General features: G+C 54.8%; 3 protein-coding genes across 3 annotated transcripts; 1 reads left to right on the top strand and 2 right to left on the bottom strand.

The window, feature by feature from the left end:
- Positions 1–131: 131 nt before the first annotated feature.
- BO94DRAFT_568024 (fungal specific transcription factor domain-containing protein) lies at positions 132–2,429 on the bottom strand (the record flags this gene model as incomplete). Its single annotated transcript, XM_025614659.1, has 6 exons — positions 132–638; positions 711–1,045; positions 1,167–1,290; positions 1,346–1,874; positions 1,927–2,173; positions 2,231–2,429. 6 exons carry the CDS (start codon positions 2,427–2,429, stop codon positions 471–473), a joined length of 1,602 nt encoding a protein of 533 aa, XP_025464544.1. The 3' UTR covers positions 132–470.
- Positions 2,430–4,196: 1,767 nt separating this feature from the next.
- On the top strand, positions 4,197–10,246 carry BO94DRAFT_522469 (FAD/NAD(P)-binding domain-containing protein; the record flags this gene model as incomplete). Its single annotated transcript, XM_025610182.1, has 3 exons — positions 4,197–5,701; positions 8,867–9,402; positions 9,450–10,246. 3 exons carry the CDS (start codon positions 4,197–4,199, stop codon positions 10,244–10,246), a joined length of 2,838 nt encoding a protein of 945 aa, XP_025464545.1.
- A 110-nt stretch (positions 10,247–10,356) lies between these two features.
- BO94DRAFT_498055 (sterigmatocystin biosynthesis fatty acid synthase subunit beta) lies at positions 10,357–16,662 on the bottom strand. The gene is made up of 4 exons (XM_025609337.1): positions 11,532–16,662; positions 10,999–11,484; positions 10,840–10,955; positions 10,357–10,791 (listed from the first exon to the last, which is right to left on the bottom strand). Exons 1-4 carry the CDS (start codon positions 16,603–16,605, stop codon positions 10,381–10,383), a joined length of 6,087 nt encoding a protein of 2,028 aa, XP_025464546.1. The 5' UTR covers positions 16,606–16,662; the 3' UTR covers positions 10,357–10,380.
- Between the last annotated feature and the right edge of the window lie 613 nt (positions 16,663–17,275).

The raw sequence follows: 17,275 nt of genomic DNA on the forward strand, positions 1-17,275 counted from the left end.
GGAGGCAGTGGATGGATTTAAGCTGGAGCGGGTTGCACGAACAGAAGATCTGGGGACGGAGTTATTGGGGGGGCGAAGTAAGATGCAGAGGGGAGGAGAATAGGGGGGAAAGGGGGTAGGGTATATAAGAAGATTAGATTATGTTTTATGTAGAGCCCATGAACCAGCACGGATCATGTCAAAGTGTGATGTCTTCATCATCATCACTAATGACCGTCCCATCACATCCGATATCTCTGGGTGAGATAAGTGGTCATCACCAAGGATAGCCAACATTATAACCCAGAAAATTGAGACAAAAAGAAAATCCAACAAATCACCAAGATCCCAAACGAATGTGCCAAACCCCGATCCAATCCAATCCAATCGCCACTCCTTCCAACCATGAGAACCCAGACGACCCAAACCCAAAACCCCAATCCAAAAACGCGCCGAAGCAAACTCCACCCGCCATTGGCAGATTAGAACGATTATTGCACCGACAAGGTCGGACTCTGCACCGGATTCTTCACCCTTTCCAAATCCTGCAAACACTCGACCAAATCTTGCAACATGACATCAAACGAAGGATCCAGATAGCCATGCGCCGAGAAGAACTCGGAGCACATCATTAACGGAATCGGGGTGAGGGGATGTACCTGTTCAATCCATGTTAGCTTGTCTCATCCACCCACCCCACTCATTGGGACGATCGAGGGGATGTAACTTACTTTGAAATACCCTAAACTCCCCTGCATCTTTACCAACGCCACCACGTCATGGGCCGCCAGGACGCATACCCGCTCGAACTCAATGATGCCGAGTAGATGATCGCCGGTTTTCCAGGCGATGCTTTCTAGCACGCTGTGCAGGAACAGAACCATGCTTTGGGCTACGATGCGGGCGAACATGAGCATGGGGTCGACGTGTGGGTAGGTGTTGAGGATTTGGATGCGGTGGGTGAGGAGGTCGTGCAGGTAGGTGTGGCGGGTCCAGAAGATGTCGAGGCTTTGGGGGTGGAGTTGTTCGACGGCGAGGGTTTGGCGGTGGGTGAGGGCGCGACCGACTATGGTGGCCAGGAGGATGAGTTCGGTGAAGGAGGAGAGGGGGTCGGTGAGGCCGAGGGGGAGGGGGAAGGAGGGGGTGAGGGTGAGGGTGAGGGTGGGAGTGAGGATGGGGATGATGACGGGGAAAGGGGGAGGGCGTGGTGGTGGTGTTGGTGGGGAGGGTCATGAGTTCCGACAGATACGATGTGAGGATGGGCTGGCCCGATTGGAAGTCTTCTTCCGGGCTGGGGAGGCGAGTTGTGATCTAGACTTTATTGTTAGCACAGTGTTGACAGTAGGTTGTAGAGAAGGAGAAGTACCAATTGCTCATTTAAAGTAAACGGGAGCCCGTTGTGAAAACTGATGAAGCGATCCAGGCTGTAGGCCATCCAGAATGTCCGGCGCTGCTCCTCCAGCCCGATCCAATCCACCAGGACTGCTTCTTGCTCGCGTGCCATTGTCACGGGGCTGTTGGGATCGTCCAGCTCGTACAGCCGCATCCCCAGCACCAGTCGACAACACCGTCCCGTGCTCATCCACGCCTGCAGCGGGGACAGCTGCATGTACTCGTAGATGCACACCAGGACCCACGCCTGCGCCTGCTCGATGCCCGGCGCCTCGGTCTTCGGACCCTGCAGGTCCAGGGCGTCCAGCATGCGCCGCGTCTCCGAGTACAGGCGGTCGCGGAGCGACTGGAACTGGGCCGACAGACTGGCAGCGACCGTCCACATGGCGTACTGGAGACAGGTCTGTGCCTCGGTCTTCTTGGGCTGTTTGGCCCACACATGGTAGCGCCAGCGCTGCAGGATGGGGGCGAACGGGTGCACCCGGTCGAAGTAGAGTTGGTCCCTGCGTTGTTAGTCGAGGATCAGATCATCCGAGAGAGCCGACGGGAACGTACAGATCGGCTCGCATCAGATCCGAGACCAGCCCAGTGGGACGGTTGGGGGATCCGGGCGAACGCGGGGATCTCGAGCTGCGCTGGTCATCGGATGTGTCGGGCATCACTGGCAGCGAGTCGGGCAGCGATGGCAGGTCCCGCAGGGGATCCTCTTCACTGTCGCAGTCGATAATGGAGCCGTCGAAAAGACTGGCCATTTGGTGGTTGATTTCAGGATGTTGGTCAGCCAGACATCGTTCCAGAGCAGCTGTGGCAGTGGTCAGTAGCCGCATCTCTCACACGCAGCAACGAAGGAGCGACCTACCAATCCGCGTGCGGAGAGTGCGTAATTGTCCCTTACGGGGCCCGCGAGGCAGTCGAGTGGTGTTGATCTTGCACTCGATGCCCGTCTCGAAGCAGACCTGGCACTGCGGACGACGCCGGTCACAGCGGACCTTACGACGCCGGCATTCCTCGCAGGCGGATCCAGGACGCTGGCGGGAAATTGTGGGGGTAGAAACCATCGTGGGGATGGAGTCGGAGTCGGAAGACAGGCAGACAGACGGGGAGAGATGGATGGATGAACCAGAGACATTCACGAAGTGGACGCCGTCCTTATAGCCTGACAGCGGCTTATGTGATGCAGCAGTGGATGCAGCAGTGGATGCAGCAGTGGACGCAGTAGTGATAAGATCCAAAGAATGGGATCGACCCGCGATAGCGTGCTGGGAGGGGGGATTGCAGGAGGCAATGAACGAGTGGGTAGGGCCCGAGCAATCAAGACCCAGTGTGGCTTGCGCTGCTTTTGTCTATTAAGCTCATCGGCACGGTCAGAGGCCCGCCCGTGGGATCAGAGGATGATCTGCTGTGTGAACCGTGTGATACTGAGGGCGAACCTGCAGGGAGCAGGGCACCACAGCTGCAGCCTTCAACTCCCTCAACTTATCCCCCCCCCCGTCCCTCTCTCCGTTGCTATCCGGACGGGTTCCTACCGGTCAGAAAGGCACTGCAGCTCATCCTGGTTGGAACCGGGTGACAGGATGTACTGGGGCCAGATCGAGGCCAGATTGAGGCCAGATCGAGGTCATTCTTGATTTCTTCACATCCCAAAGGGGTAAAGAATCAGAGCCACCGACATCATGATGTCGCAGTGGACACTTTCTTCAAGCGAGTCCTTAGTGAACCCACCAGCAAGGCTTCTGGATGGCTGTCAGCCAGCCACCCACTCGACTCGATGGGTCCAGCACTAGATAGGTACACGATGCTACTACTACTCCTGCAGAGGGGCCGGTCGGGCCCATTGTTCCAGGCCTGGCCCATAGATAGGTTGCGCAGAAGCCAGCAGAAGGCCGGAGAAGCAAGCATGGGGGTGGGAGGGCAGCAGGGTGCAGGTGGTGCAGTGCAGCGGGCGTAGCAGCAGCAGTAGCAGCAGCAGTAGCAGCAGAAGAGCAAATGAACTGGAACCTGACGGTGGCAGAGACTGGCAGAGAGTGGCAGATGTCAGACGGGGACTGGCACCTGCAGTGCAGCAGCTGTGAGGGACGGTCCAACCTGAGGGAATGACCGTGCAACGACGGAAAATAAAAGGTTTGCTATGTGTGACGGTGGAGCGACGACAACTAGTGGTAGGATCCGCACTGATAGTTGGCTGTAAGCATAGGCCAGCTGGGGGGGGGAAATAGCAGGTAATTGGTGTCAAGGAGGGGGATCGAGATCTGGCCTGATGAGTCGGCTGGCATTAGTTGGAATTGACGAGGACAATTGGATGGAGTGGATGGAGTGGATGGAGGCGGTGGAGTCGACGGGATACGAACAGTGGAGCCCGGTGGAGCCCTCGGAAATAGTCGCCTAGTCGAGTTTTCTGCCTTGGTGGCATTATCTATTACCCACTGGCATTCTGCAATATGATAACACGATTATATTATTACTTCCCCAGCAAGGCCAGATCGATCGCCGTGAGGATCCACCAGCTGAAGATCCACGAGCCACTATTGATGCTTGCTTTTTCTGCTTTCGGGAGGGCCGACGCTGGCGCCAAAAAATGGAATAAAATAAAATGAATTCATCTCGTCTCATTCATCTATCGGAAACCGGCTGAGCTGCTGCTGGTTGACTCGCCCTGCAGAAGGTGCAGAGTGCAGCCATCGGGATTTGGACTGTTCCACTGGTGGTGAGACACAATCATTAGTTGCCAATTATCCCTCAGCGATATATAAGCGCCACCGGGAGGAGAGGGGAATAAGTAATCCACTCACTTACTTGCACTCGAATCATCATCATCATCATCATCAATGGCCCACCCAACTCAAGATCTCCTGGGCCAACTTCCCATTCTCCAATCCTACACTCACCTGTTGCTCTGTTTCCCGCTGCCCTCTCCCTCTCCCTCTTCCTCCTCCTCTGCCATTCTCTCCGCCCTTGAATCCGCCGTCCACCAACTCTTCACTCTGATCCCCATCTTGGCAGGCCAAGTCATCAACGATGGCGTCTCGGCCACCTCATCTGGCGCCTTCATGGTGACTCCCTTAGCCTCCCGCCCTTCCCCCATCATTCGCATTGTGGACCACACCCCCAACCCCAGCATCCCCAGCTACAATACCCTCCGCAATGCCCACTTCCCATCCCACATGCTGCCGGGGGCCATCTTCTCACCTCCGCGCCCCGCCTTCCCCATCCCCTATCCCGAAGACACCCACCCCGTTCCCGTCCTCGACATCCAAGCCAATTTGCTTCAAGGCGGATTGCTCCTCACCCTGGCCGCCCAACACAACATCATTGATGCTAGCGGTATCTTCCAAGTCGCCTCTCTCCTGGCCCGTCTCACCCGAGGGGAATCCATCCCCGAGGCCGAGATCAACGAAGCCAACCTCGACCGACGCCACCTGATTGCCGTGTATCCTGATGACGAACCCCTCCGCCACGACTACACCGACTACAAGCCCGCCATCATCCCCCGCGCCCCTCCCAATCTAACCGCCCTGTTCCCCACCTTCAAATGGGCCAATTTTCATTTCCCCAAACACAGCATAGAAGCCATCTACACCCTCGCCAAGACCCCCCCAGCTACCCCATCCACTTCCACCTCCACCTCCACCTCCACCTCCACCCAATCCCCAAAATCCAAAATCACCCCCAACGACGCCCTCACAGCCTTCATCTGGCAACGTCTCTCCCACATCCGTCTACACCCCCCATCTTCCCTCCCCCAAACCCTCTCTCAAACCCAAAACACCACAACCACCACCACCAAACTCACCCGCGCCCTGGACCTCCGCCGCACTCTCTCCCTCACCCCCTCCTACCTGGGCCACTCCATCCGCACCGCAACCCTCCGTCTGCCCCTCTCCGAAATCACCTCCCTCCCACTTTCCACCTTATCCTCTCTCCTCCGCGACCAACTCCTCTCTCTCCGAACATTAGACTCCGTCCGCGACTACGCTACTTTCTTATCCCGGGAACCGGATAAAAGAAAGATAGCCTACGCGGGAGGGGAATTCAACCCTCGAACGGATTTTAGTTGTTCGAGTGTGGCGCATGTCGATCTGAAACAGTTGGCGTTGGGTTGGGGGAAGGGGGAGGTGGAGGGAGTGGCGAGGTGTGAAGGGGTCAGAAGACCCGAGGCCGGGGTGTTGCCGGGAGGATGTTATTTGGCGGAGGCGGGGAGGTGGTATGTTGATGGTAAGGGAGAAGAGGAGGGGGAGGAAGAAGAAGAAGGGGGAGTCGAGGCGTTGATGTGTTTAGATGGATGGGAGATGGACGGGTTGATGAGGAATGAGGATTGGGTGAGGTGGGTTGAGTTTGTGGGTTGATTAGTACTAGTAGTACCGATTCCTTACTATATTTTATGAATAAGTTATGATGATAGGATTATGATGACTATAGCAATGACAATGACAACTTATGACAATGACCAACTAACTTGAAGTAGTATGCAAAATAGTAACAAACAACCGGTAATCAAATACTACTACCCCCCGTGATGAATATATACTGGCAGACCTTCTATAGTATCTGTGCCCAACAAACCCCCGTTACTCCCTTGTACTCCATTGATTCCCGTCGAGCCAAGGACCGAAAGATATATATAAAGATAGAAAGAACAATTACCATTCCTCTTCCAAGTAGGCTCATCGGGTTAGTCAACTAACCTTGGTCTACGACTGACTTTGGAGCTTTTCTACATTCATGACTACTAGTATATCGGTAGTAGTGTAGGAGGTTTCCTTTTAGAGACATCAATCCAAGCTATGATGCACAGGTACTCATATTCACTCCGATAAACCACCCACAAACTATCCACACCATTGAACATAGCAACCACGGGGCCATGAAACGCCCCCTTCCTTTGTCCACTACTCTCCATTCAACTGTCCCAAGGAATACTTCCTCACCCACACACTCAACCCCAGCCCCACCCCCGCCACTCCACACATTACCCCCCAAATCACCCTCAAACTCGCCGTGTAACACTCCCGTAACACCCTCGCCTCCCCCTCTCCCATTGTCTCCAAGAGCGTCACCAACGCTGCTGCATTCCGACTCACTTCGTCTGCTCTCGCCCCATCCCACCCATCGTATTTACCCAACTCCCTGCGCATCCGGTTCTGAAAGATAACACCTCCCACTGCAATTCCCACCGCTTGGCCAAATGCCCGGAAGAAGATGACCATTGCTACCGACAGTGTCAGGTTCTCGGGCGTCGCGGATGCTTGCACCGCGCACACGATCGCCGCGGTGAGAATTCCCAGTCCTAAACCCGCCGGGATGTTGAGGAAGATCCAGGTGACAGTGGGGGTGTCGACGTGGAGGAGACACAAAAGGCCGAGGCCCAGGGTGGAGAGTGTCCAGCCTAGATATAATCCCCAGCGGTAGCGGCCGGTGCGGGTAATAATTATGCCACAAAGGATGGCGGACGGGGCGACCGTGAAGGTCTCCGGGAAGAGGGCGACCCCGGCCAGTATGGGGGAGAAGGATTTCACGGCTTCATAGTATAGTGGCATGTAGTAGAGGGCACACCAGAGGATTAGGCCTTGGAGAAAGCTGGCGGTGAGGGCGATTACGGCGCTGCGGTTTTGGAAGATGGAGCGCGGGATCATCGGGGCGGAGGGAACGAGGGCTTCGTAGATGCAGAAAACGAGGAGCCCGGTGGCACCGAGACAAAGAGGCACGAGGGTTCGCCATGAGGTCCAGGTGTACATGATCCCGCCCCAGGAGAGGGGGATGAGGAAGGAGGAGAGGCTGCTGACGAAGAGGAAAGTACCGGTGTAGTCGATCTGGAGGAGTTTCTGGGGGAGGGAACCGGGAGGTGTGGGCAGCCGGAAGAAGAAGAGGATGCAGATGGTGGCGATGCCGATGAAGGGGAAGTTGATGTAGAAGATCCATCGCTGGGGATTGTTATTCTCTTTTGATCAAGGTGACAAAGGGAGAATACTCACCCAGGCCACATTCTCGGAGAAGCCACCGCCCAAGATAGGGCCCAGCACGCTCCCCAGACTGTACATCGCGCTGAGCACCCCGTAGTAATTGCCACGAAGCCGCAGCGGCACCAGGTCCGTCACCACCACTTCCGACAGCACCGCGATGCCTCCGCCCCCCACCCCTTGGATGCAGCGCCCCGTCAGGATGGTGGTGAATGACTGGGCCAGGCCGGCAATGAGCGAGCCAGCCAAAAAAAACCCGATCGACAGAAGGATGATCGGACGACGGCCGAAAATATCGCTCAGGGCGGCCGTGAAGGGTTGGAAGACTGCCCATTAGCTTGATCGCTGAGGGGGAGACAGACCATCGTACCTGTCGAGCAGAGCAGAAAGGATGTCCCGCTCCAGAAGGCCTCCATCGCGGAGCCGTTAAGCTCGCGTGCCATTTTCTCGACTCGTTAGCTGACATCTCCAAGTCGATCAGAAACGTACTGGCAACGCGACCGAGATGGACGTGCCATCCAAGGACACCATCAACGTCAACACCGCCAGCGTGAAGAAGATGACCCGTCCCAGCACCGACAGCTTGAAGTCTCCATGGCGAGGTGCTGAACATTCAGGATCTTCCTCCTTCTCGCCCCTGACTTGTTGCTCCACATGCTCGATCTCTGCCTGCTGGTCTTGCGCCTCTCTCACCCTCCCTACCTCTATCTGTCCTGGGTTTCCCCCGGTAATTCGACCATTAGTAACGTCCTGCATTTCGTTTTCCACGAATTCACTGCTTGGCCAGGCATTAACACACTCAGTGTCCGCACATGATGGCTCGAAGCAGTACCTCGTCAGAAGCCGTCTGACCGTCTGTTCGCCCAACAGAACAGGCCAGAGTCACAGCCCAACCGTACTACCCTCGGTCACACAACCCCTTGCTCGATATGCCGGAAAATTAACCCGTCCCTCTCGGTGCGGACCGGCCAGCCGCATCTCAGGAGTTGTGTAGCCCCTGACGAGAGTGGTACAAGACCGTTGGTCCCCAGACCAAGGATGATGAGAGGTTATCGTTGGTCGGAGAATCTTCACGCCTGTTAGCGCACTGCGAGAGGTGCCACCGCAGTTGCTGTCAAGACTGCCGTTTCAATCCAGGCGGAGGAAGAAAGCTTCCATTCGCCCCAGGAGATAGCCCTTCGCCGGGAAAAGTTCCCGAGAGGCTGGTGCGACACCGTGTAACCGTCCCTTTCCATCAGGTGAGTACAAGCAGAAGCTAAACATTCAAGCCCACCACTCACGCTGCAGTCTACTCCCTTCCGTCGGGACCCTGCTGGCCTGGCGCCAACTGCACAACAGTGATCGAATCAGGGGCCAATAGTCCCTCTTGGCATTCCTTGATCGGGTGATAGTGAGGCCTCGAACGATCCGATGGATTTGACGCCGCGCCAGGCTCTTACCTCAGACGTAGATAGAATAACAAGACAGACAGTACCAGAAACATAGTAATAGCACATCATCAACATGGCTCAATCTGACATCGATATCGCCATCATCGGCAGCGGCATCATCGGGACCATCCTCGCCCTGGGCCTCCTCAAATCCAACCAGGCTCCACCAAAAACGAAGCTCAACATCAGAGTATATGAGCAATCAGCCTTCCCTCGGGAAATTGGCGCCGGGATTGGCTTCACCGCCACAGCCCGAAAATGCATGGCCCTGATGGACGACCGCATCGCCGACTGCGTGGGGGTGGTGGCCACACTGAATGGCGAGCCCGAAAATCCCGACTACAGCATGCGCTTTGTGGATGGCTTTCGCACCTTCCCGATCTCCCCGGACGAGGGATACGGGGTCCATGTACGGAAAAACGAGGGTGAAGAAGAGGACGTATCCATCCACGGAAAAGTGTATAAGCTGTATGCCGGACCGCGGGGATTTGAGGGGTGCCACCGAGCACATTTTCTGGAGCAGATTTTGAAGCTCATGCCCGAAGGAATCGTGCAGTTCAAGAAGCGCGTGGAAGAATTCGAGTACCTGGAGACGGGCAAGGTTAGACTGGACTTCGCCGATGGAGAGCAGACAGAGTGTGACCTTGGTAGGTGCTACCTTCCCTGCATGCTACGCAACGATGTTTATATGTAGTCATCGCCTGTGATGGCATTAGATCTCGCATTCGCGAGCTGCTCTTCACGCCCGCATACAACGCGCAGTACACTCACCAGCTGGCGTTCCGCGGCCTTGTTCCAATGGATGCAGCGATCCAGAAACTCAGTCGATACCGCGCGCTAAGGCAGCACATGCACTGCGGTCCGAACGCACATGTTCTGCATTTCCCAGTTGCAAATCAGCAGCTCATGAACGTGGTTGCATTTGTCCCAGACCCGGATAAGTGGTTGAGCAAGAGTATGACTGCTCCAGCTCAGAAGAGCGAAGTCGTAGAGGCGTTCCGAGAATGGAGCCCGTTTGTGCGCGCAGTGATCGACCTACTCCCCGAGGAACTGGATAAATGGGCCGTTTTCGATACGTATGAGCGCCCCGTGCCAAAGTATGCTGAGCGCCGGGTTGCTCTGGCCGGCGATGCAGCCCATGCCTCATCGCCGCACCACGGGGCTGGCGCAGGAATAGGGGTCGAGGACGCGTTGGCATTGGTGGCTGCTTTGACGAGGGCGCGGGCGGATGTCGATCGGGGTGTGGCAATGGGAAAGACGCTGGAGGCAGCAATGAAAGCATACTCGAAGGTGCGATACGAACGATCGCAGTGGCTGGTGAAGAGCAGTCGCCAGGTGGGTTGGACGTACGAATGGATGAACGCCGACATCGGTGGGGACATGGATCGAGCGTTTGCGGATATCCGCGACAGAAGCCAAAAGGTATGGCATTTCGATGTCGAGGCTATGGTGGCGGAGGTGGAAAGAGAATATCGCCGGTTCCTGCAGTAAACATTGAAGAAGATCGGGATGATGATGACTCCAAATGAATCAAACAGAGCAACAGAAACATATTACCTGGCAGGGTCAGGTGATTTGCCAAACCAACCAGTGAAATTTATCTCTACTAGTTTATATGCCGATATTTACACCTCATGCACTCCCAGTATCTCTCCTAGTATAGGACTCTGCGTCCGCTCGTATGCTTCCTGGATATACGCCTCATCCACCGAGAAGGGCCTCGCCATCACATTCGGAATATACCGCCTCAGTGCTTCCAAGTCCACATTTCCCTCCAGAAACCCCGGCCTCAGCAGGCATTGACGGAACCGGGCCACGGTCGACCGCAGGTGGCTCGAGTGAAAAGGAACGTCGATACCTTCCAAGGGAATGGTGGCCTGCCCTCGCCGGAGCTGGATAGGTTGAGGGAGATTTTTCGCCTCGGAAAGGAGTTGGATGATGACTTCATCTTGTGGTGCCGTTGCTTTGCATACCTCCCTTCGATCCAATTGCGCAAGCTGGTCCATCAGTCGCCCAAGCACCCAGAGATTCGTTATCTGGAGACATCTTAGCTTATAAAGCTCAAGAAAAATCCGTGAACATACCGTTCCTGAACACACGTATTGCTCCCCCTCCACGTTGTAGTTGACAACCTCCAGCAGCTCTTGGCTGGCCAGGGAAATTGCGCGAACAAAGCCGCCCAGACGCGTTTCGTCAAGGGCTATCTAGTTAGCTTGAATCTACGCAGCAGTAGCGTCACTCACATCGGCCCACGCGCTTGGGATTAACCGCCACCATCCCATAAGCGACCCCCTGATCGCTTCGCGACACAGAGGCCTGCATCATTAGCCCCCGGTAAAATGCCAGCTCCGCCAGTGCACCCATCGGAATCGAGCTGGACAGTGCCGACAGAGCCCCAAACTCTCCTAGCGAATGGCCGGCATACATCGCATCCGGTGGAACATACCCTTTGTCGCGCAGGTCGGCTACTGCCGCCGCCTCGAACAGCAGAATAGCGGGCTGGGCGAATTGGGTAGAATATAGCAGGCCCCGTGAATCTGTGAATGTGTACGACGTCGAGCGCGGAGTGAGCCCCGAGAGAACAGGCACCTGCACACGTACACCATCAGACAGCACCGTCTCTGTGGTGATAGCAAGATAATTCTCCCTAATTTGGCGGCCTCGTTTGCCCCCAAAATGCACCGTAACTGACTTGGGGTTATTTCTGACAATATCAAGGACAGACCAGCCTATAATTATGAGCCATTGCCTCCCTCCCACACAAGGAATTACGTACCATACGACGCATACAGCTGCTCATCGATTCCATCCCACATGGATTTAGCAACCGGGCTTGACCTGTACAAGTCCATTCCCATTCCCCTGCTTTGGCTGCCTTGACCCGTGAAGAGATAGGCGGTTGCAGGCTGGTCAACAATCGCTTCCGCTACCAGCACCTTTTCGTGGTCTTCTTTCCGGACAACATCAACGGTAAACCGCATGCGCCCATCAACCATCCCAATGTGCTTCATCAGCACGACCAGCTTTTCCAGCGGCATGACCATACCAGTGAAATTGGCTGTGAAATATCGGAGACGCGAGCGATCGCCCTTAAGAGCCAAGTACTCCAACGCCGCCACGGCAATGGCTGAAGTACACATGCCATGACACACTGTCCCAGGAAGATCAGCCAAAGAGGCAAAAATGGTTGACACGTGAATCGGGTTGTAGTCGGTCGATATTTCGGCGTACGGCTGATTGCTGACTGGCATCTGGACTTCGATAGACGAGGGACCAGGCCACCCGGGATTCCGTAGGCTGGTTTGGTTGCGCAGAGGGCTTGCTTTGCGCTCGAGAAATTGCAATACCGGATTGCCAGCACACCATTCACATTCGAAGTTGACAGTTCCGACTTCCCGCCCACGACAACCCCGATCTTGGAAGCATACGGTGCCAGTAACACGAAGACTCTTAAAGCCTAGTTCTTTGTCCTCTGCATAGGTCTCCACACAGAAGACAAGACATTTGCCTACAAGGGAGATGGCATTATCGTGGATGTGAAACCAGCTGCGGTGTCGAAGGACAGTTTCGTCCAAGTCGGACTCCAGACTGAGAGTCCATTCCGATTTGGTCCGTCTAAACGTGGACCCTCCCTTGAACACACCGCGATACAAAAAGCTGGAGGTGACTGACATGACTGCTTTTCCGGAGCGGATGATCTGAGCTTCGACGACAATCACCTTGCCTGCATCCTCCACATATACAGCCTGGACTTGGGATTGACACCGCACACTATCTCCCACGCGCAACGCACTTGCACCGAGAGAGTACTCGAAAGCATTAGAACGGTGGACCAGACGCAGCAGGTCACCATCAAGGTCCCCGGCCACCAGAGGCCTGGTGATGACGTCCCACGCAACTATTATCCCTGTGCTGACTGGCAGCACATCTGAGATCGGTAGTACCAGTCGGGCATCCGGGAAGGCTGGGCCCACGGCTGCAGCCAGATCATCCAGCAGTTCGCGGGTGAGTTTCATTTTGCGACCATAGAAAGTGTCTTGAATACTAGAACAAGGGCCAGTGTTCTCCTGGAGCCAGATTTTATTGTAGAAGGACCTGACGCGTGCATTACGCTTTTTGGTAAGCTCACTCAAGCCAAACGGACCACTGCTGGAATCGAATCGGTACACCAATTGCAGTGGGTCGGAGACCTGAGGAGGATAGAGGTCCACCCGAATATCAACGCCATCCAGGCATGATATCTTCATAAGTGAGGTCGCTTTACATGGATCTTGGACGGTGACACAGACCTCCGACCGGTCGAAATCATATCGCATGATCGTGTCGGGATACAATGTGACAAACTGCTGGAAGGGGTTCTTTTCGCGGGATCGGCCCCGAAAGATCATCTTATCCCCAAAGACGGCGCGCACCCACGCTGGCCAGCTTGGACTTGTGCCGAGAACGGCGGCAGTCACCGACACTGTGCGATCATCGGTGGATTCCGAGACGGTCGTGGATGCAAGGGAGAAATCCTCGATGGCGATCTCTTTGACACCTGACACCGAGGACCAGGAGTCCGGAGTTATTAGTCCGCTGCCCGAACCAGGGGTTGAGTCTTCCGAGCGAACATCCTGCTGCATACGTTCAGCGAGGCCATGGGTGATCGTATCTAAGATCTCCCTTGCCGACTGGTCACACCCAAGCGAATACTGAGCTGCCACTGGACCGTGGAGAATGCATACTCGATCTGCATCTTGGTCCACAACAGCATCGGTATCCTCGGCTTGCCATAGCGAGTCTTTTTTGAAATAAAATTCGAAGTCCTCGTTCAAAACAGGTATGAAGTTGACGGGCTTCTGACCTGGCATTTGGCTTCTTGTCAGGAAATAGGAGACATCTTCCGGGTTCAGAATTTCGTCGGCAGCAGTAGGACACGCGACAGCAAATGCACTCAGGAATAACGCTGGGGCTTCGGAGAGGACTGATCGTGAAATATTTGCTTCCTGACCGGCAGCAGCACGAGGTAGGCGCTCCAATGCACGAGAAGCAACGGCCATTGTAAAGTCAACATACGTTGGGTCGATCCATCTTTTCTGGTGCTGAACATACATCAAGTCAACTAGACGAGCCAACACCTCGGTGTAAGTCATCTCCTCCAAGCCGACCACGTCACCCAGATCATTGCGGCCAAACCACGGCTTTGCAAAGTCCGAGTTCAGACGGTGTATAATTGAATGGTGATGTTTTGCCAAGTATGCAATGCGATCCTTCCGGGGCAGACTGAATACAGTCCGGTCCATGTCGGCCCATAGCCTGACGCCCCTGGTAGCGATTTTGTGAATCGGCTCACCCATTTCAGATTGAACCGTAATCACCCCGCCAGCAGGTCCATTGTATGTCTTCTCCCACTCAGCGTCCGGAACACCAGGAGTATTGGCAATGATATCTTTGACGGCTGATGAGGTATGAGCTTCTTGGGCGACCATCAGGCGGCTTCCTAGTAGCACTCCATCAAAAGGCATACACGGATACCCTAATGAGAGTGACCATTGTCCGGTTATATAAGGATAAATGCTATCGCTGTTCCCAAACCCACTTCCAACTACTAGATATATGTTAGGCTGTTGTCGGATGAGCCCGTAGGTGCTGAGCATGGGTGCGTAGAAGTCCTCAAAAGAGTGATGGCCACCTCCACGTCCACCCGTCCATTGTAAAATGATCGGAAAGTCGGGGTGTGCTTTAGCAATGTCGATCACCTGTCGTATGGTCGCCACCGAGCCTGGCTTGAAGCTAATATGACGCAATCCGAGCGTTCGGATATACTCAGATGCTATCTCCAAAGAAGGAACCCCGGCCCCGATCGTCAGTCCGTCGATGGGAACTCGGCTATGCGATAGGCGACGTAAGAGCGCAATTTGCCAGCACATAGCCCGGGGGTTGGCATAGATGAGGTTGCAAGTGATGCCTCGACCCCGGGCAATATTCGCGACAAGACTATCGATAGCCATCGCCATATCAGAGCTGTTGCGATAGCCGCCACCCGCCAGTTCTGCGTGGTACCCAGCATTCATTATGGCGGAGACAAAATCCCAATGAACGGTAGTCGGTGTCATTCCGGCCACCATTACCGGAGGGGTGCCTAATAAACTAGTAATCCGCGTCTCCAGGCCCGCCGGACCGGTTGTCAAACGAGGTTGGAACTGCTGGGCCCAGCTCTGAAGCCTTGTCGATGAATCTAGAAGACGCGGAGAAAACAGGTCTTGCATGGTACCCATCTCGGGATCGCGTGAGTTGAGATCGCTGCCCTGAATAATCCGGATCCCTTTACCTTCCTGGATCTTTTTCACCATTGGCCCGAGCCCACCACGATCGAAAACAATGATATGAGATAGGGACTTGGAGGTATCGTGAGGATGCTGGCCGGATAGTGCTGCAGGCCAGTCACATATTTCTCGGGCAATGGCGTCAAGCACTGCATGCAATATGTTCCCACCGACCTGCCGAAGGTCCTGTCCGGTGAGTGTGTGGTACACGGGGATTCTGAGCTGCTCTGCCACGATCTGTCGGTCAGAAAAACGCCTCTTGAGTATACCGACAGCCTCTTCAAGATATCGAGTATGAAACGGTGTACTGATTGGGAGGAAGCCGTAGTGGATGACTGGCTGTCGATTGCTGAAAGGAATCCGACTATGGTCTGTATCTGGGGTCGTAATGGTTGACAGATAGCTGTGCATATGTACCAAAGAGGTCACTGGGCCGGCCACCACGAACTGGTCCCGAGAATTGACCAAGGCCATCTGAACTTGCTCATCTGCCGATAAAGTTCCGTTCAGGCGAGCCAGAATAGAATCTAGCTGCTCTCTTGTCACTCCCCGTACAGTGAGCATATAAGCCGGCTCGGCATGGAGCCCGCCGCAGTCAGAAGCGCTGCTAACTAGTGAAGAGCTCCCAGGAGCACTTCGATGGCATTCCCACCCCAACCAAAACAGTGCCTCGATGGCCAGATAAGAGTTGGCATAGAAAGAGTCCCACGAGTCGGACATTGCTATGACAGTGGACACCATCAGACCCTGTGAGTGTCCGGTCGTAGAAGAGAGCAGCGCGCGCAGCTCGCCTGGATTTATATCCAAGATACGACAGGTAATCAGATATCGAGCCAAGCTCAGCACCCCGATGACTGGGACACTAATCGGAGACTGGGCTATGTCTTTGCAGTCCGGCATAGTTGATTTGTCGCTGATCCATGTCATCAAGTCTAACGAGCGCCCACGATTGTGGAACCAGGAGTTTGGCATTTTGGAAAGTCGACAGAGAAGTTCCGCTGCTTGCCCAAGGAAGAGCCGAAACATCGGCCTGTAAGTGGTGTACAGATCTGCCAGCTCTTGAACACACGTCCGACTTGCTTCTCCCTGGCCGCCAAAGACAGCCATCAAGTGAAACCCGCTAGTCTGCACGTGGTCGAATAGAGCACTCGTCCGGCTGCACGGATACCCGATTGAGCTTCCAGGAATTACATCCCCGCTGGCTTCAACGGCACGATAGTATATCTCCAGCCACTGTTGTTGTTCGCTGGGGACAGTCGTCAATTGAGCAACGAGGCAATGTATTTCCTTATCTCGATGCAGGAATCCAACATCGAACGCCCGTAAAACAGCCGCCAGTGCAGGTTTGGAGACACATTCTTGATTGACAAGGAACTCAATGAACGCTAAGCACAGAGCAGGAGGGGACTGAATTGCCCCCCTGTTTGAACTTGATGGCAAGGATGATATAAACGCTGCTTTTTGGGGTTGAAGCGACTGCGCATGGATGATGGGAATAGATAAATCAAGGCGGCTGTTCCCAACGTGGAAAGAAATGTCAACCATTAAAGGACATGGCGGAGAAGAAACCTGAGAAATTGGCTGCGAAGAGGGTGACGAAGTAGGGGTGGCATTTTGCGCACCAGATGATGCCACATTGATGGGGGAATTCTCCTCCAGGGCCATGCCGTCCTTGTCAATGAGCAACGAAGTCCTGCCGGGACAGAGTCATCGGTGGTCCATTGTGGGTGGTATTATGTCTCGACATCAATCTCCGAGGTGCAAAGGAGGGAAACCTAGTTCCTCTCCAGTGTGCATCCTCTTGCGTTGTCAGTAACGCTTCTGATTAGTCGGAAGATCCCACGCTGGGGATCAGATTCTCTCTTCGGCAATTTTCTCCATAAGCGTGCAGCTGCACGGCTGGTCTGGGGTAGCAGGGACAGGAAGCTGCTCAGATTCTTCTGCAAGCCTTACTGAGCAAACTTCTGCATGGTCGGAGTTCGGTCACAGGGGAGTGACCCCCCATCAACAGACTCACACCTGCGCCCGTCCGGAGTTTTACAGACGGAGTTTTATTGCCTACGCACCCGGGGGCCCCACTGCCTATCTTAAATGATCCATCTTCGGGGTATCGTTCATATGGGACCAAGCCTGAGAAGTATAACATTGTTAGATCTCAAGATCTCGACGATCAAAACGAGGCGCCCATACATAAGTCTCAGTCGTCCGGGATATC

Source organism: Aspergillus sclerotioniger (genome assembly GCF_003184525.1).
Source record: "Aspergillus sclerotioniger CBS 115572 chromosome Unknown BO94scaffold_25, whole genome shotgun sequence".
Lineage (NCBI taxonomy): Eukaryota > Fungi > Ascomycota > Eurotiomycetes > Eurotiales > Aspergillaceae > Aspergillus > Aspergillus sclerotioniger.